The sequence below is a fragment of the Eumetopias jubatus genome, unplaced genomic scaffold, assembly GCF_037043125.1.
Source record: "Eumetopias jubatus isolate StellerSeaLion01/CBP00866 unplaced genomic scaffold, mEumJub1_p1.0 scaffold_4, whole genome shotgun sequence".
Classification (NCBI taxonomy): Eukaryota; Metazoa; Chordata; class Mammalia; order Carnivora; family Otariidae; genus Eumetopias; species Eumetopias jubatus.
In genome coordinates this window covers 58781639-58800758 of record NW_028274810.1, presented here as the reverse complement: position 1 = coordinate 58800758, position 19120 = coordinate 58781639, and the positions used below count along the sequence as shown (strand labels likewise).

The window sequence follows — 19120 nt, the reverse complement described above, 5'->3', positions numbered from 1 at the left end:
ATTTTTCTGTCTCTTAACTCAGAAGGGGGGCGAGAGGGAGAGAGAGAGGGAGAGAAAGATAGCAACAAAGGAGAGAGAAACAAAGAAATAGAGAAAAAACCAGAGAGGGATAAAGGCAGGTACATTATAAACCTAAAGAAAATATCACCATGGGAGCTTGCTAAAGGAGATGTCTAGAACCCACTACATCAAAGCACCTTGAACATTTTCTGTTGCACAATTATTTACATTTCTACCATAAGGATACTGAAGGTTCAAACTCCCATTCTTTTGTGTATCTCAGTCATTTAGGATTGTACATGGCAGGTAATAGACACTAAACGGCTTGCATGGCAAGGATGGATGCATACCTTAAATTTAGGAAGAGAAATTTCTTTCTCCTGCGGTCTGCCTGGGGACAGCTTTCCGAGCCTTTGTGTTGCTCATTTGGAGGACAGTGTTTGTAACCTGCCTATACTGTATTTAAAGGCACTCACTCGACTTTAATTTCCTATTACTAGCTCACCGTGTCAGTATATAGTCCCATTCACATAACTGGGTTGATTTTATTACATCTATTGAAAAAATAAGTAATCGCAAACCTACGTAGTAATATGTTGAAAGTCATAAGAGGTCAAAGATTCATGTTTTTCAAACAAATTTTAATAAAATCATATATAAAGTTCTGGTCTTATAAAAGGTTACAGCCTAGCTGTAAATTTTTGAAGATATTTTTAAAAGGAAAAGAAAAAGGAGTTGCATAAATATGTAAGTAAAATAACAAGGAATCAGGTACTGATATTGATGTGGTTCTAAAATTACATTTATCCATTTTAAAATGTGAACAGTCTGAATGTGCAAATAGATTCAATTCAGCTTTTTGTTATTGATTCATTAACGAAATAATGTGCTTATCCCTGAAGGAATGATATGTAACTGATAATTTTCTACTAGATAACAGCATCCTAATAGTAAATTTATAACTAAACAAGGAACAAATTAATTTTTTGAAGTTTATCCGTATGTAATTTTAGAGACTTGGAAACATTTTCTTCCCAAAACTAGGACAAGCATAACTTTTTTTTTAAAGATTTTATTTATTTGACAGAGAGAGACACAGCGAGAGAGAGAGGGAACACAAGCAGGGGGAGTGGGAGAGGGAGAAGCAGGCTCCCAGCTGAGCAGGGAGCGCGATGCGGGGCTCGATCCCAGGACCCTGAGATCATGACCTGAGCCGAAGGCAGACGCTTAATGAGTGAGCCACCCAGGCGCCCCCAAGCATAACATTTTTGAAGATACTCTCCTTATATGAATTAACTGTTTTCTCTGTATTAATTAATACATTAATTAATAAGGTATATTAATAATAAAAATAAATTATTTTGATTTCTTTTGTTTAACTCAAACCTTCTAGACCCAAAATTCAAGGAGGAGGAGCCTTAAAAATTATCTAGTCTGATTGACCAAATTAATTTAATGGCTTAGTCACAATTATAATGTGAACTCTGGACTCTAAGCTTTTTTGCTGTTGATGCTTATGTTTGTATATTTGTTTTTCAGGTGACTGCACTTCAAGATGAAAAGAATTCATTAGTTTCTGAGAATGAGATGATGAATGAAAAACTTGACCAGTTGGATGGATCTTTTGATGATCCAAATACAGTGGTTGCAAAAAAGTATTTTCATGCACAGTTACAACTAGAACAATTACAGGAAGAAAACTTCAGGTAGCATTTTTAGTAAAAATCCTTCCATAGAGTTCTGTTAAACTAAGAGCTAAAAATTCCTATCAACAACTAATTATTAAGCATTTTATAGTATGCTGTAGCATCCTGGAGCTTCATAGCATGCTTAGGACACTGAGTAAGCTCTGAAAATACAAAATGGTATAAGTGGTTCCTTCCTTCACAGTGCTTGCAATCTAATTAGGCAAGTGGGTTATGTCTATAAAATCAAAACAGTTCAAAATAACTTGTGATAAGGGCCAAATGAAGGCCATGTGTAAGTCCAATAGCAGTTAAGAGGAGTGACTGCTGAGGCCTGGGGAGAATGGGGTGTTTATTATAAAGGAGAGGGAACTTGATAATAAATGGAAAAAATGGAAATTTTAAGCTAAAGAGATGCTTTCTTCTTTAACTTTTATGTTTCTTCTTTGAAAAAAAAAAGTGTTATACATCTTGCCTTTAATAAACATTGTCTCTTGTGTGCTTGCTGTTGAGCCTGGAACTATAAGGCCTTGAGAGTAGGCACTCTAATTGTACTCTATGGTTTTTGTTCCTTTTTTTGTTTTAATATCAAACTTAAACACAAATACAGTTGCAAGAATAGTGCAAAGAACTCCTTTATACCGTTTACTCAGATTCCACAGTTCTGCAGTTTTTTCCATTTGCTTTAGCAGTCTCTATACATATTCTTATGGATTCTCATATTTTTTTCTGAACCACTTGAGAGTAAGCAGCAGCCATGCACCTTTATCCCTATATACTTTGGCATGTATTTCCTAAAACAAAAACACTCTCTTATAAACCACAGTATAGTGATTAAAATTAGGGAATTTGTCATTGATACAATATTATTATCTAATCCACAGATCATACTCAAATTCCATTAGTTGTCTCGTTGTCCTTTATGGCTATTTTTTTTTTCCTGGGTCAGCATCCAATCCAGGATCATGCATTTGCATTTAGTAATTGATTCTTATTCAATGGTCTATAAATCAGTAGCTATCATCTTTTATTTAATGGAGAAATTGTCCCAGATTCCACCACTGGGAAGCCTTTCAGTTGGCCTCTGTGTCCTTTCAACCTGTTACTAGCCTTTGAGCACTTTCTTACTTTCTGGAACAACAAAATATTCTAGACTCATCTCGTCCTTTCCTGACTCTGCAATCAGCCATTTCTCCAAGGATCCCTACTTCCTTTTAGTGGACAATGTTATTTAGAAACAAAGATCTAGTGCTCCAGATGAGTTTTTCTGTCATTGCTTCTAGGCCCCTTTGGTGTACAGAGCTAGGAAATATACTTGCCCATATTCACACTTGCCTGTGTTCATACGCCTATATATACACATGTCTGCATTGGTTTTTATGTCTCTCACTGTGAACAATGAGTTCATTTTGACATCTTTCATTTTAGTTCTGTGTTTTTGGGGTTCATTCTGATCTTCTCCATTTCCATATTGTAAACCCCTTCTCCAATGATGAGAAACCTGGCTCCCATTTTCCTCAATATATTTACTCATATACTCAATCCCAAAACACACAGAAAGTAATTTAAGAATTGCTAACCTTACCTTTGTATTAAGCAAACTATTAATAAGACTTCAGTATGTTTACAGTTCTTTTGCAAGGTAACATTTATATATTGTGAGATGAGTAATACTAAGTACAATTTGACATGTTTTAACAAATGCATACGTCTGCGTAATTTCACACTTTTATCAAAATACAATTCATTTCAATCACTGAAGAAAGTTCCTTTATGCTTCTTCCCAATGTCTACCTCCCAGAGGCTAATTAATTACTCTTCTGATTATTTTTTACCAAAAAACAGTTTTCTCTCATCTAGAATGTCACATAAATTGAATCATGCAGTATGAACTCCTTGGTGAATGGCTTCCCTTGCTCAGCATGTTTGTGAGATTCATCTATGTTTTGAATGTATCTGTAATTTGTTATTTTTTATGGCTGAGTAGTCAAATTTTTGGAATTATTCCACATTATATACTTATTTATCCATTTTCCTTCAGATGATGGGCATTTGGGTTTTCAGATTTTGTAAGTAAAACTAGTCTGAACATTGTAATACAAGACTTTTTGTAGATATATTTTTTCTTATTTCTCATTGGTAAATATGTAGAGTGGTATTGCTGAGTTATGCAGTAGCTCTGTGTTTAATTTAAAAGACACTGCCAAACCATTTTCCAAAGTGGTCATAACATCTTATACTTCCATGAGCAGAGTCTGCACTCATTGCTCTAGTTGTTCTGCCTGCATAGCATAATTCTTATCCATCTTTTTAACTAAATAGTTCAGGAAGAGTGTAGTAGTATCTCCTTATGGCTTTAATTGGCATTTTCCTGATAACCAGTGATGTGATAAGCCCCTTTTCATGTGCTTATTGGAAATATATCTTACTTTGTGAATTGTCTCTTCATACTGTTGACCTGTTTTTACATTGGGTTATTTGTCATTATCAATTAGTTGTAGGAATTTTTAAGAATTTGGATGCAAATCCTTTGTCAGATATGTGCATAGTAATATTTCACTCATTCTGTGGCTTGCCTTTGCATTTTTAAATGATGTCTTTCAAAGGGGAGAAGTTCTTAACTTAGATGTTAAAAGTCTACTTTATCAGTATTTTTAATATTAGTGTTTTTGTGTATTACCCAAGAAATCTTTGTCTACTTCCATGCCATGAAGTTACTCTCTACTGTTCTCTTCTAGAACCTTCACAGTGTTATCTTTTACATGTAAGTCTGTGGTCCATCTTGAATTGATTTTTTTAAAAATAGTGTATGGTCAAGCTTTATTTGTATTTTTATTTTCCATACGGGTATCTACTTGTTACAGTATCATAATTTGAAAAGATTTTAGTTTTACTCTAAATTGCTTTGTACCTTTGTGAAAAATGATATAACCATAAAATTTGGGTCATTTTCTGGACTCCTTAATTCTTTTCCATTGATCCCTTTGTCTTTATACCTATATGGTATAGTCTTGATTACTTTAGCTCTAAGGTAAGCGTACAATCAGGTAGTGTGAGTATTCCAACTTTGTTCTTTCCTTTCAAAATTTGCTTTGGCTGTTCCAAGTCTTCTGCATTATTACTTAAAATTGAGAGTCAGCTAGTCAGTTTCTGTTTAAAAAACCTTTTGTGATCATGATTTAGATTGTATAAAATTGATATCTTAACTATATTGAGAATTTCTGCTAATATGGTATCTTCATTTATTTAAGTCTTTAATTTCTCTCAGCAATGTTGTGTTGTTTCTGGCAGAGAAGTCTTGTATGTGTTTTATTAACTTTATTCCCAAGTAGATGCTATCACAAATACAATTAAAGTTATTCTGAAAAGTGGCTGCTAATTATTTACAGGTGATCTTTATATGTTGAAACTGATCTTATATTTTGAAACTTATGTCTTATAAAGTTTCTTAATTCACTTATTGACTCTAGTAATTTGTTTATATAGAAAATCTAAGGCAACTACAATCCTCTAATCTATTAATAGAGCTTTACATCTTCCTTTTATTATTTCTGCCCTCTATTTTTCTTGTATTGAACAAGAACAGACATCTTACTTTGTTCCAGGTCTTAGGGGGAAAACATTCAATTAAGTGTACCATCAAGTATGATGCTTGCTGTAGAATTTTTTAATGTGCTTTTTTTTGCATTTTGCAGGAATTCCCCTTTATTTCTGGCTTGCTAAGAGTTTTTATCATTAATTGGTATTGATTTTTGACAAATGATTTTTCTACATCTTGAAAGGACAGTGTGGTTTTTTTTCTTTTTCATTCTTTTATTATGATTGTTTAATTTTTCAAATGTAGAACAGTCTTATATTTCAGGGTTAGACCAGTTTGGTCATCCTTATTATTCTGCATATATATGTCTGGATTCAGTTTGCTAATATGTTGAAAGAATTTTTTGATTGTCTTCATATAGATACTGGTCTATAACTTTTTTCTCTTGTAATGTCTTTTTCAGGTTTTGTTGTCAGAGTTCTGCTAGTCTCATAGAATAATTGGGAAGTATTCTCTCCTCCTCTATTTTCTGAAAGAGTTTATGTAAGAATGATATTATTTCTTCCTTAAATGTTTGATAGAATTTATCAGTGAAACAATCTGGACCTATGGTTTTCTTTGTGAAGGGCTTTTAATGACAAATACAATTTTGTTAGTGGTCAAAAGGCTTCACAGGTTTTCTGTTTAATCTCTGTCAGTTTGATAAGTTGTGCTTTTCAAGGTGTATGTTTATTTCATTTAAGTTGTTGAATTTATTGGCATAAAGTTGTTCATAGTATTCTTTTATTATCCTTTTAATGACTGTAGGAGCTATACTGATACTCACTTTTTCATTCCTGATATTGGTTAATTTGTGTTTTTTCTCATTTTTCTTGATCACTCTTAACTAGGGTTTTATCAATTTTATTAATCTTTTCAAACACTTTATTAGCTTTCCATATTACTGGTTTTAGACCTCTGTTCTTTCTTTCCTTTTACTTTGGATTTAATTTGCTGTTCTTTTCCTGGACTCTTAAGGTTGAAACTTGGATGATTGATTTTAAGCCTTTCTTCATTTCTAATATAAGCCTTTAAAATTGTAAGTTTTCCTCTAAGCACTGGTTTAGCTGGGTCCCCAAAGTTTGACTGGTTGTCTTTCTGTTGTTATTCGTTCTGAAGTATTTTCTAATTTCGTTTGTGATTTCTTCCTTGACTTGTGGGTTATTCAGAAATGTGTTGTTTAATTTCCAAGTATTTAAGGCTTTCTAGACTTCTTATTGTGACTAATTTCTAATTTAAGTCTCTTGTGGTTAGAGAGCATACTTCACAAGATTTCAGTCTTTTGATACTTACTAATACTTATTTTATTGCTCGGCCTGTTTCATTGTGATGAGTGTTCCCTGTGTGCTTGTGAAGGATGTGTATTCTGTAATTTTTGCCTGACATGTTATATACATGTCAAATCAAGTTGGTTAATGGTGGTGTTCAGAGCTCGTCTGTATTTTTACTGATATTTTTGTTTCTGTCATTTATTGGAGACTGGTATTAAGCAGTGGTTGTGGATTTGTGGATTTCTGCCTTTGATTCTGTCAGTTTTTGCTTCATGTATTTTTAAACTGTTTTTAGGTATATACACGTTTATGATAAGGCTTTCTAATGAATTGACCCTTTTATAATTATGAAATATCTCTATCTCTGATAATACTCTTTTGTCTTAAAATTTATTTTGTTTGATGTCAACATAACTACCCCAATTTCTTTTGCTTACTGTTTGCGTGGTGTTTTTTTAATCTTTTTACTTTTAATCTATCTGTGCCTTTATATTTAAACCAGCTCTTGTTATTAGCATATATTTGAGCCTTGTTTTGTTATCTAGTCTGATGGTCTCTGCCTTTTTAATTGGTGTGTTAGTCTTTTTGCCTTTTATGTAATTTTTGTTATGGTTGTATTTAGGTCTGTCAGTTTGCTGTTTTTCATTTGTCACATCCTTTTGTTTTTCTTTTCTGCATTCCTTTGGGTAAATGAAATTTTTTTTTAATATTTGACTTTATTCACTATGTTGTCTTTTTACTTTTTGTTGTTGCTATAGAGTTTAAGTATTTATCCTTAATTTATAGTCTACTTAGAGTTAATATTTTACTACTTTGCATGTGATATGTATTTTTGAGTAATTTTAATAAATATATATTTTCTCTTCATCTTTTGAAATTAAAACTCTTATTAGAGCTAGAGATAATGAAGCACAGTGTTTCAGAAGTGAAAATGGGAAAATTCAGACCATTAAGTTTATTCTCAGCCAGTTTCAAATCCAGGAGCCTTTCTTTTGAGTGGAATTAAAAAAAAAAATTAAAGTATGTCTTGCACATGTCTCAGTAAGAAAACAAATGATGGAAATTACATTAGAAGTACTTGTTTTCTTTACTCAAGGCTTGAAGCTGCAAAAGATGATTACCGTGTTCACTGTGAAGAACTTGAAAAGCAACTAATTGAATTTCAGCATAGGAATGATGAACTGACTAGTCTTGCTGAAGAAACAAGAGCCCTGAAAGATGAAATAGATGTTCTTAGGTATGGCATATCTAAATATAATTATGTCACTTCTAAGTTATTCCTTAGTCATTTTGGTATACCATGTTCTAATCAGGGATTCTTAGGGTTATTCCTGTGTATTAAGTACTGCTCAGTTTTTATCCGGGCTCCTAGTCTTTACTTATTTTATGCTTGTTGATGGTAATTGTAGTTTAAGGAGAATATTCAAATCTTGTTAGCTCATTTTTTTTTTTTTTAAGAGAGGGAGGATGGGGGGAGGGTAGGAGCAGAGGAAGAGGGAGAGAGAGAATCCCAAGCAGGCTCCACTGTTAGTGCAGAGCCAGATGTAGGGCCCAATCCCACAACCCTGAGGTCATGACCTGATCCGAAATCAAGAGTTGGACACACCCAACCGACTGAGCCACCTGTGTTAGCACAATTTCATATTAGAATTCGTAAACCCAAAATGATACCTTTTTCTTAAAACTGTGTGAGCTGAATTACTTTTAGATACATTTAGCTTGACCTCCTTGTACTCATTAGTGTATCTTGTGAACTTTTTACATAAGGGAAAGCATTCTCAATCCATATTTTGGCATTTGATATAAAATAGGTATAATTAAGTATCTTAACATTTATTTTAGGGTTATCCCAAGGTTCTCTTATTGTCTTTGACAATGTATAAAATTTTTATTTGGCTTTTGCCTGTGAAATGTTAATCAAGCAAACAGACTATCCATATGCTCTTTATATTTTCTGTTAAATTTTCTTAATGGGCCATTTTGTTGCACAGGTTTTATATCCATTTGAAACAAAATCTTTATACCCATTCGTTTGAACCTGTATGTGATGGAAAGTGATTTGGTTTATGTATTTACTTTTGCTCTAGCCCAGTTGGTCAGGTAAGCACAACTCTAAAGCAAAGTTCTTTGTCAGACAAATTGTAAGTTGAGTCAACTTCCTAAGTATATCAAATACTTAGAACAAAACCGTACTAAATACTATACACAAAGCAAAATTGGTCTATAAGCTACAGAGAAGCTTAGAATTGTTCAGTTGCATTTGCAAAACCATTCTTTTTTACACATTGTGCTCTATGAAGTGGTTTGATAATTTAGTGTGTCAAATTTAAGGCATTTTTGTTTTGATGCCTTTACAACAAAAAGGCTCAATGCTGGATTTGAGTCTTTTTCCAAAGTTCCCAGAAAGTTTATTTCTTTTGTCTGTCTTTCTCATTTCCTTCCTTCCTTCCTTCCTTCCTTCCTTCCTTCCTTTTGTTTCAGCCAATTGATTATCTGGTTGACTAATTTTACAGACAGAATAAAATTGTTATGTGCATTTACTAGTTCTTACCCAGTAATGTACAGTCTTTATTATCATAGGGCTACCTCTGATAAAGCAAATAAACTAGAGTCAACAGTCGAGATATATCGTCAGAAGCTACAAGATCTGAACGACCTTCGCAAGCAGGTGAAAACTTTACAAGAAACAAACATGATGTATATGCATAATACAGTCAGCTTAGAAGAAGAATTAAAGAAGGCAAATGCAGCACGTACGCAGTTAGAAACATACAAGAGGCAGGTAAGAAAATATCTTAATTTTTTTAAATAAAAGAGCTCAACTTCCTTTTGATTCCTTTTGATACTTTAAGAATGATAGAGATGTGAAGAAACATTGCCTATAGTTGGCTGTGAACTTATGATAGAATTCTTCTACCTGTAATTTTAATTCCAGGGTTGATAATTGAATTTGACTTATCTAGGTCTTTCCCTTTTTATTGTCTTCTGAGCTTATATATATTTTTGGGCATTTAATTGTTCATTAGCATTTCTGGTAACCAGTAATAATTGCCTAGAGAATGGAGCTATAACTGATAATATTCTGTTTTGCTATTTATCAGGCAATTTTTTTTACTAAATTATTTTAGTAATAGAAGGCTGATTTTTTTTTTTTACTAAATTATTATTTGGGTATTTTAAAATTTATGTTAACTCTTATTTACATGCTATTTTCACAACTATTTAGGATTACTTGATTATATTCTTACTATAAATTTTATTTCCAATCAGTTTCTCATTTATTAAACTCTGAAAAACTATTAATATTATATACTCTTGTTATCTACTTTTGTTTCTGACAAAAGGTTCAGGATCTTCACAGTAAACTTTCCTCTGAATCCAAAAGGGCAGATAAACTAGCATTTGAAATGAAGCGGCTTGAAGAAAAACATGAAGCTTTACTTAAGGAAAAAGAGGTACACATGAATATAGTAGATGAGTAATACGTCTGTCTTCTCTTTTAGTGTTTAATATTATCCTTGCTGTTCTAAGAATGGAAGTCACGTCAATCAGATCTTCTGTCTTTATCCAAATTCAAGTGTTGGTATAAAAGAAAGTAGTAGAAATTTAATGTGCAGTATTGTTAATTGCCTTCACAAGGGAAGATGAAGTCACAGAGGCGAGGCCGTATGTCTCATTGCACGTTTTCCCATTCTAGACCGTCAGCTTCTTGAAAGCAAGGACCATAGATTTTATCTTTTAATGGCTTTGTTGAGATATAATTTGTATACCATAAATGTTGCCCACTTGAAGTGTACAGTGGAGTAGTTGTTAGTGTATTTCCAGTTGTGCGGCCATCACCACAGTCGGATTTTAGAGCACTGTCATCAGCCCGTTAGTGTGCCTACTGGTGGCTGCCCTGCATTCTGCTCCCCTCTCCATGGCCTTCGCAACCATTCATCCATTTTCTCTCTCTACAGATTTGCCCAGTCTGTCCAGGATATGCCATCATACACTGTATCAGTTTTGTGGCTAGATACCTTCATGTAAATTAATGCTTATATACAATTCTTTTTTAGAGACTAATAGAACAACGTGATACTCTGAAAGAAACAAATGAAGAGCTTCGATGTTCACAAGTACAACAAGATCATCTAAACCAAACAGGTGAATTTTGTTGGATTTAGAAAAGTTTTTTTAATGGTAGAAATACTGAAATGTTAATCTTTTGTTGTTGTTGTTTAGATGCATCTGCTACAAAAAGTTATGAGAATCTTGCTGCTGAGATTATGCCAGTGGAATATAGGTAAATTTGTTTTTATTAATTGATAATCTATACTTAATATTAGAAATATGATTTCTTTCTAAAAAAATTATTAGCCTTTCGAGTGTTCCATTTTATGAGTCATGGAGCTCAAAATTACTTTGTTTCATCTGCTTGAAGTCCTTAGATTGTTTTTTTTTTTTAATTTTTTTTTTAAGATTTTATTTTATTTTTTGACAGAGAGACAGCGAGAGAGGAAACACAAGCAGGGGGAGTGTGAGAGGGAGAAGCAGGCTTCCTGCAGAGCAGGGAGCCCGATGTGGGGCTCGATCCCAGGACCCCGGGATCATGACCTGACCCGAAGGCAGCCGCTTAATGACTGAGCCACTCAGGTGCCCCTGAACTTCTTAGATTGTTACTGCTACTACAGCCGTTTTAGAATTTATTAGAAGTAAAATTTCACAAACTAGATGAATAAAATATTCTGGTTTTTATAATATGACTTTTATTGTGTTGAACTTCTTTTCCTACCTATAAACTCAATGGAAAAACTTTTTTATACCTGGCATTCACATCCACACAAGTGAAACTAATAGGAGAGGAGCTATGAATAATAGCAGAAGGATTAAACAGAAGTTAAATAAAATACAAATTTTAGAGTTTCCTCTTAACCAACTTTTATCATGGTATCTTACTGCTATGTTTGCTTCTAGGTATTTGACTAATCTGATATTTTTTTATGGTTTTCCTTTTTGTGGTAACAGTTCTATTTACTACTTCAGACTCTACTCTTAAGCAGATTTATTGAGATATAATTCACCCATTTAAAACCGTATGGCTCAGTGGTGTTTAGTGTAGTCATAGAGTTGTGCAGCTGTCTAATTTGAGAACATTCCATTCCCCCCAAAAAATCGCCTGTGCTTCTTAGCAGTCATTCCTCAGTCCTGCCTTCCCCCAGGCTCCAGCACTGGGCAGCAGAGAATCAATTCTTTGTCGAGTTGCCTGTTAACGGAATTTAACATACGTGAGTCCTACAATAGGCAGCCTTTTGTGACTGCTTTCACTCAGCATATAGTTTGCAAATATGTTAATTTTCATTTTGTTCAATTTTTTCTTGTTAAGGTAGAGCTCCTTACATGCTGGACTGGCAAGCAACTTTTTAGTTGTTAATATCCAGTGATATTAATGTCACTTTAAAAGTAGCCATTTGAAAAAAAATAGCCATATGAGCTGTATTTTGAAGTCATGATGTTGCCATTCAGAAGAACATAAATTGAGATTAATTGAAATTAGTTGCTTTTCAGAAATTGCATTTAGGGGCGCCTGGGTGACTTAGTCAGTTAAGCGTCTGCCTTCGGCTCAGGTCATGATCCCAGGGTCCTGGAATTGAGCCTCGCATCGGGCTCCCTGCTCAGTGGGAAGCCTGCTTCTCCTTCTACCTGCCGCTCCCCCTGCTTGTGCTGTCTCTCTCTCTCTGTCAAATAAATACATAAAATCTTAAAAAATGCATTTAGGGAGGCAGCAGGTAGGAGAACATTACTTTTTTATTTAATATGATTCCTATCATTTGCATTTTAGAAAGTGTGTATTTGTAAACTTTTAAGAAAAATTGTTTTTTGAAAACAAAAAAACCTAGAAGCAGTCATATGACTGTCATCATAAGAGTTTATTTAAAAAATATTAAACAAACTGATTTCTTAAATCTATTGCTTTTAATGCATATATTTTCTGAGATTATGCTATAGTGAATAGCATCTAAGTTAGCAGTAAAATAACTCCTGTTTCTTTTGGAACTTGCATAATATTTAGTGATATATAATATATAATACCTATGCTCTGAAAAATTTATTACTTGTTTTTTGAGATAGTCCTACAATGTACATAGTTTTTTCTTAAAAAATTTCAGAAACATTGGTAACATTTTTAAATGACAGCTATTGAATGAACAGGAATTTTCCAGAAGTTCACAATATAAAAAAAATGTAAAATGTACATTTAAAAATTTAAAAACAAACTTTGATTTTCAACATCAGGGAAGTGTTTATCCGACTGCAACATGAAAATAAGATGCTCCGCTTGCAACAGGAAGGTACTGAGAACGAGCGTATTGAGGAACTTCAGGAGCAGCTGGAACAGAAGCACCGCAAGATGAATGAACTGGAAACCGAGCAAAGGTGACACACTCTTTTGTAATTGACATTCATAGTGATTGCATTAGCTAGCCACGTAGTTAAAATAAGTAGAATTTAAAGAAGTTTAAATTGTTTGTTTTCAGCCTCTCACTTACATTATTTTAGCAGACTTTATTTTTTTTTATTTTTTAAAGATTTTATTTATTTATTTGACAGAGAGAGACACAGCGAGAGAGGGAACACAAGCAGGGGGAGTGGGAGAGGGAGAAGCAGCCTTCCTGCAGAGCAGGGAGCCCAATGCGGGGCTCAGTCCCAGGACCCTGGGATCATGACCTGAGCCGAAGGCAGACGCTTAACGACTGAGCCACCCACGCACCCCTTTAGCAGACTTTATTAATCTGGCTGCTTTTTCTTGAATTTCATTTATATGTCTTCACAATCCACAGAAAATTTAACAAATGGATAAATGACAAGCTGGCTTTGGGTTGCAGTCTGTACATGGATGGAACATAGACCATGCAGTCAAATTTGAGCCCCACCTCTATTTAAATTTATTAGCTGTTCTGTCCTGGGCAAGTTAAACTCACACTTGGTGTCTTCAGCTATAAAAGCAAATGATGTACTCATCTGATAGCAATGAGGAGCTCAAGAATTAGAGTAGTAAAAATATATAACATTTGATATAGTGTTCACTATATGCCAGGCACTTTTCTAAGCACTTTTTTGGTATTCACTCAGAAATCCTCACAAAAACTCTATGAAGTGAGAATTGTAATTATCTCTTTTTTATGGATAAGGAAGCTGAAGTCCAAGGAGGCTAAGTAACTTGTCCAGAGTTACAAGCTAGTAAATTTTCAATCCCACATTTGAACTTTCTGTCAGTCTGATTCCTGAGTCCGGACTCTTAACCACTGTGCTAACTTGCCTCTTATAAATAGCATATTTTGCTATAAAACTATTTGATTTTATTTGACCAAACTTTATTAGATCTTAGAGACCACCAGGAATTTTAGATACACTTGAACCTTCTCTCTCAAACTTGTATATATTGTATTACATCAACATTTTAGCTTTCTGAAGGGACCATCAGATTTTACTATCCTATCCAGTTCAATATCAGCACTGGAGATACAAAGTTTCAGCTTTTAAAGAGTTACTATAGGAAGATAGACATATGAATAATGATTATATTATGTGATACCTGCAATAGTGGAACAGTGGAGTGTTATAATAGGCAGGTGTGTTAGGTCATATATACATGAAAAGAGACAGATACTTTCTCTTGCTGGTAACCTCAGCGGAGGTAACTCTTAAGCAGGGTTTTAAAGTACAAGATTTTGCCAAGTTAGAAATGTGCCCTAGTTTCTAGTGTTAGTCTCTTTAATTTAAATAAAAAGTTTTATGAAGAAGTGGTTGGGAAATGGTGGCCTTGGTCAATACACTGTGAAATCTGAAACAAGAAGAAGAAACCTAGTTCCCATTCATTAAAGATACAATTATAGGAAAACTGAACTACTTTTCTGATTTTCGTACCAGCGAGGACAGTGCAGAATTGATGTGCTTTTGCAGCTGGCACACAAGTACCTGAAATTTTTAAATGTGGGCATACATACGTCCATGATAAAATGTCTTCTTTTTTAAAAAATATTTTCTTGCAAGTAGCCTACTGTACTCACACTATATATTATACCTAGCCACAGACAATTGTTGGGCATTCGTCATTGCTGTTAAATGCAGACTTCGTGAATTAAATTGCACAAATGTACCTTTATAGATCCATAACTACTTTGACTTTCAATACAAGTAAATACATATGATTCATCTTAACAATAGGCTGAGCAAAGAGCGTATCCGAGAATTGCAGCAGCAGATTGAGGATCTCCAGAAATCTTTACAGGAACAAGGCTCCAGGTCTGAAGGAGAAAGTGTAAGTAACTTAAACATTGTAATAATTCTGCTGTGTGTGGACTCTCCCCGATAGGTCCTGATGCCCAAATTAGTCCTGTATTTGAAAGTGCTACCCTTATCTTTGGGGGTACCCTCGAATACCGAATACCGTATATATCTGCATAACAGATGCAGTGATTTTGCCAACTTGGAGCCTATAAATTAATCGTATGTATTGGAAGGTGATTTCTATCTGTCCTACTTCAACAGCTACACGTAAATTCATGGTAATTCCTGCTTGAGAGCATGCTACGAGTGAGGTCTTCACAGCTCTTTTCTCAGGCTTGAGAAAAGTCCTAGTAAGTGTAGTCAGCAGTCAGAATTGAGGAAATCTTCTAACAGGAAGGAGAGAGTAAGACAATGATTTCTACCAAAGAGCGTCAAAGAAGTGGATCATACCAGCCTCCAAAGGACAGAAACCTTAATGCAGTTTTGAAGACATGAGTCACCCCTTATTTCTTCTCTCCTTGCAAGTGGACTTATGGCCTCGCCCTTTCTAATGGGCTTTGATGGCAAACATTGTAGGGGATGGATAAGAGGACTCAGCAGACCTTGAACAGCCCAAATCTAATATACCTAGCCATGTGTCTGTAGTTGCATCTCTGTATGCAGAGGGGAAAAGAAGTAACAGTGGAGGGAGGGAGGCATTTAACTATAACAACAACAAAAAAATAGGGCTCAATGTACATTAGATACTGGGTAGATACAATGTGAGGTGGTTGTACCTGTGTTGACGGGGGAGAGAGCTATAAAGAGTAAGTAAAGAGATGAGAAAGAAGACTGAAAGGGTTGTGTTTCCTCTCTCTTTTATATGCTTTATATGATTTTCTCTTTTTTCCTCGGGGGCTTGGAAAATAGAAATCGTCTCATGCGTGGCGGCATCTCGTATGTGCATATATACGGTATTGTAACCTCTCAAATACAAATATTTTTTCTAAGCCACATTAGGGAATACTTTTAAAATGGGATCAATTTGGGGAGTGCATTTTTGGATTGCAGTATTTTTAAAGGTTTTATGTTTCTCTTTTTAAAATGTATTAGTGTCTGAGTTATATTTCAGATTATATATTTTAAACCCTTCATTTATCTATTCAGTAGATGATCTTGAACCAGTATTGCAATTTAAACTCCTGCTTTTTAAAGAGGAAGTTTTATGTCTTAAATTTTATTTTTTAACAAAATCCACTTGCTCCATTTTGTTGTTAATATTAAAGTGCTTGCATTTTTATGATAACACTTTATTATAAAGATAATTATTTAAGTTTATTCTTCATTTAAAGGCCTAAAATCTTATATAATGATTTTTAAATGTTTGATACTCCTCAGTATATCACATTCAGCTTGCATTTGCTATTTTTCTTCAAGTTTAAATTTTATTTTCATGGTATTCAGAAATTTGAAGCATTTTTCTTTTTACTCTTGTACTCATCCTTCTTTCATTTCCTAACCTCCTTTCCTTTCCCTTTGAAGTAAAAAATACCTAAAATTTTATGTTTTTACGAGTATGTTATTAGAAATACAAATTTTTGAAACATTTATAATTTTAAATAATACACTTCAAAAGGAGGTAAAGAGATTGTGATGTCTGGAAAATTTATCTTTGTCACAAAAGTTATCTTACAGCAACTTTTTTTAATTTTTATAGTCCAGCAAACTAAAGCAGAAGTTGGAAGCTCATATGTAAGTAAAACTGACATTTCATTTCAAATATGCAAGGGGAAAGGTTTTAAAAACTTTTAAAGTTAGTATCCTTGTCTGATTTTGTTTATAAGAAAAATCCCCTGGGGCGCCTAGGTAGCTCAGTTGGTTAAGCGACTGCCTTCAGCTCAGGTCATGATCCTGGAGTCCCAGGATTGAGTCCCACATCGGGCTCCCTGCTCAGCAGGGAGTCTGCTTCTCCCTCTGACCCTCTTCCCTCTCGTGCTCTCTATCTCTCATTCTCTCTCTCTCAAATAAATAAAAACAAAGATCTTTAAAAAAAAAAAGAAAGAAAAAGAAAAATCCCCTGATGGCAATTGAGTGTTCACCACTGCCACCAAGAAGTGAAAAGAAAATGGGGCGCCTGGGTGGCTCAGTCGTTAAGCGTCTGCCTTCGGCTCAGGTCATGATCCCAGGGTCTTGGGATCGAGCCCCACATCGGGCTCCCTACTCTGCGGGAAGCCTGCTTCGCTTCTCCCTCTCCCACTCCTCCTGCTTGTGTTCCCTCTCTCACTGTGTCTCTCTCTGTCAAATAAATAAATAAAATCTTTAAAAAAAAAAAAAATTTAATAAAAAAAAAAAAAAGAAGTGAAAAGAAAAATGTTCTAAAATGTTCAGCCTGCCTGCCAGTGATCCCAGATCCTACATTTTTCAATCACTAATGTCATTTGAAGGGTTTACAAAGCAGACAGCTGTCACAACTTGACTGTGTGGGGATGTGGGATGTTTAACCAATAAAATATTTCCTTTGGCTTTCTTAGGAAGCAAGGATGGCAAGGGGAAAAAATTAACATTTTTAGCACCCATCATGTGCTAGGCAGTTTACCTTCTCACAGCAACCCCTATAATATTTGGCAGGTATTACTCCCATTTCACAGGTGAGGAGATTCAGGATCAGAAAGTGATTTGCCCACAGTCCACAAATGTTATGTGGCAGAAATCAGTTTTCATTCTTAGGTCTGTTTGTCTCCAAAACTCCATGCTCTTTCCACTACTTAGGGAAAAACTAACTGAGGTCCAGGAAGAATTACAGAAGAAACAAGAACTCATTGAAGATCTTCAGCCAGATGTAAACCAGAATGGTAGGTATTTGTAAAAACCTGGATCAGACTACATCTAAGGACTTGCCCTTTTTAGTTGAAAGATGCAAGAACTGTGTATAAGTTTCTGGACATTCCATAAATACATACATTGCAAATAAGAACCATGGTAATTTTTTAGTGATTTAAGTAATAAATGATCTAATCTTAAAGCAAAAAAAAAAATCTAATAAAATGAACTGATTGATATATAGGAGTATCAAACATTGTAAAATATAGTAGAATTAATACTATGGAAATGTAAATAAAATAATGTATAATCAAAGTAACCTTTAAACATTGTGTAGAAGGAATGCTTTATCTTCTAATGATGATTGTGATTACATTGTAAAGTGTATTTGCTCATTGAAACACTTGAGAGAAAGGAGAAAAATAGCTGGATAAAGCAGATTATAGATATTTTTTAAGAAAGAATAATATGAAATGATCAAGGATGTATTGGTTATAGTTCAAAAGTTTTAGATAAGAATTCATTACAAAGAAGAAATAAACATTTTTTAAGTTCTCTCATCAGTCTTTAGAAAAAATACGATAAGTACAATTTTTGTGTGAAGAGGGAGTATTTTAAATTGGTCATGTTTCATTTCCTTTTCAATAACAGCACAAAAGATCAATGAACTTGAAGTTGCTCTTCAGAAGAAAGATGAAGATATGAAAGCGATGGAGGAGAGATATAAAATGTACTTGGAGAAAGCAAGAAATGTGAGTGACTGATCTTTTGGAACCCAACTCTTCTGACTCAGGTTCTTATTAAGCCAGTTCTGCCTGTGGGACTGTTCCTCCTCTCTGTGTCATGTGACTTTGCTCCCTCTTCCCTGCCTTGCGGGCCAGTTCTCACGCTCTCTCACTCTCACTCATGAGCAGCAGGTAAAACAAACACAGGGCTTTATTGGGACAGTTTCAGTGGGGACTGGAGTGACCTCATTAGAGGAGATGACTGTTATGAAGTATGGAACCTTTAGCTCTTAAAGTGAACATTTGCCTTTTGTGAAAATTTAGCTCTTCAAACTTGTTTAAAATTGTTTTAGCCTTCCCTCTAGATTAGACAGTTAGGCGCTATTCTGATGTTTACCAGATTAATTTTTTTTTCCTTATTTCAAACTTAAATATCTGTAAGTACTATTCTCATAAAATCTTTTATTTCCATGAATACTGCATATTTTCCTAATTAACTATAAGTATTCTCGCTTAGAGAATGTTAATATACTTTTTTCTAGTTATTGAATAAAAGGATTATATGATGAAGCTTAAAAATGCTGCTAATGTGTCTGTTCTTTTTATGTTTAAGTTTTATATTTATTAAGTTGTAAATAGTACCTACAGCAACAGATAAACCTCACGATCTCAGGGCTTAAAAGGTAGAAGTTACTTCTTGATCACAGGAAGCCCATCTTTCAGTGGGGGAGGGGCACTGCTCCATGCAATCTGCCAGAGCCCCCAGCTGACAGAGGCTTTGCCTTCTTGAAC

The 19120-nt window shown here is 34.3% G+C and overlaps 1 protein-coding gene across 1 annotated transcript in view; it reads left to right on the top strand.

The window, feature by feature from the left end:
* The window catches only part of HOOK1 (hook microtubule tethering protein 1), a 59314-nt gene that overhangs the window by 33756 nt on the left and 6438 nt on the right, over positions 1-19120 (top strand). Inside the window, exons 9-19 of the mRNA XM_028106887.2 lie at positions 1540-1706; positions 7630-7770; positions 9114-9315; positions 9878-9988; positions 10592-10679; positions 10758-10818; positions 12810-12950; positions 14742-14835; positions 16501-16535; positions 17553-17635; positions 18255-18355. Of these exons, the coding sequence (XP_027962688.1) occupies positions 1540-1706; positions 7630-7770; positions 9114-9315; positions 9878-9988; positions 10592-10679; positions 10758-10818; positions 12810-12950; positions 14742-14835; positions 16501-16535; positions 17553-17635; positions 18255-18355 (1224 nt within the window). The remainder of the gene's footprint in view (positions 1-1539; positions 1707-7629; positions 7771-9113; positions 9316-9877; positions 9989-10591; positions 10680-10757; positions 10819-12809; positions 12951-14741; positions 14836-16500; positions 16536-17552; positions 17636-18254; positions 18356-19120) is intronic.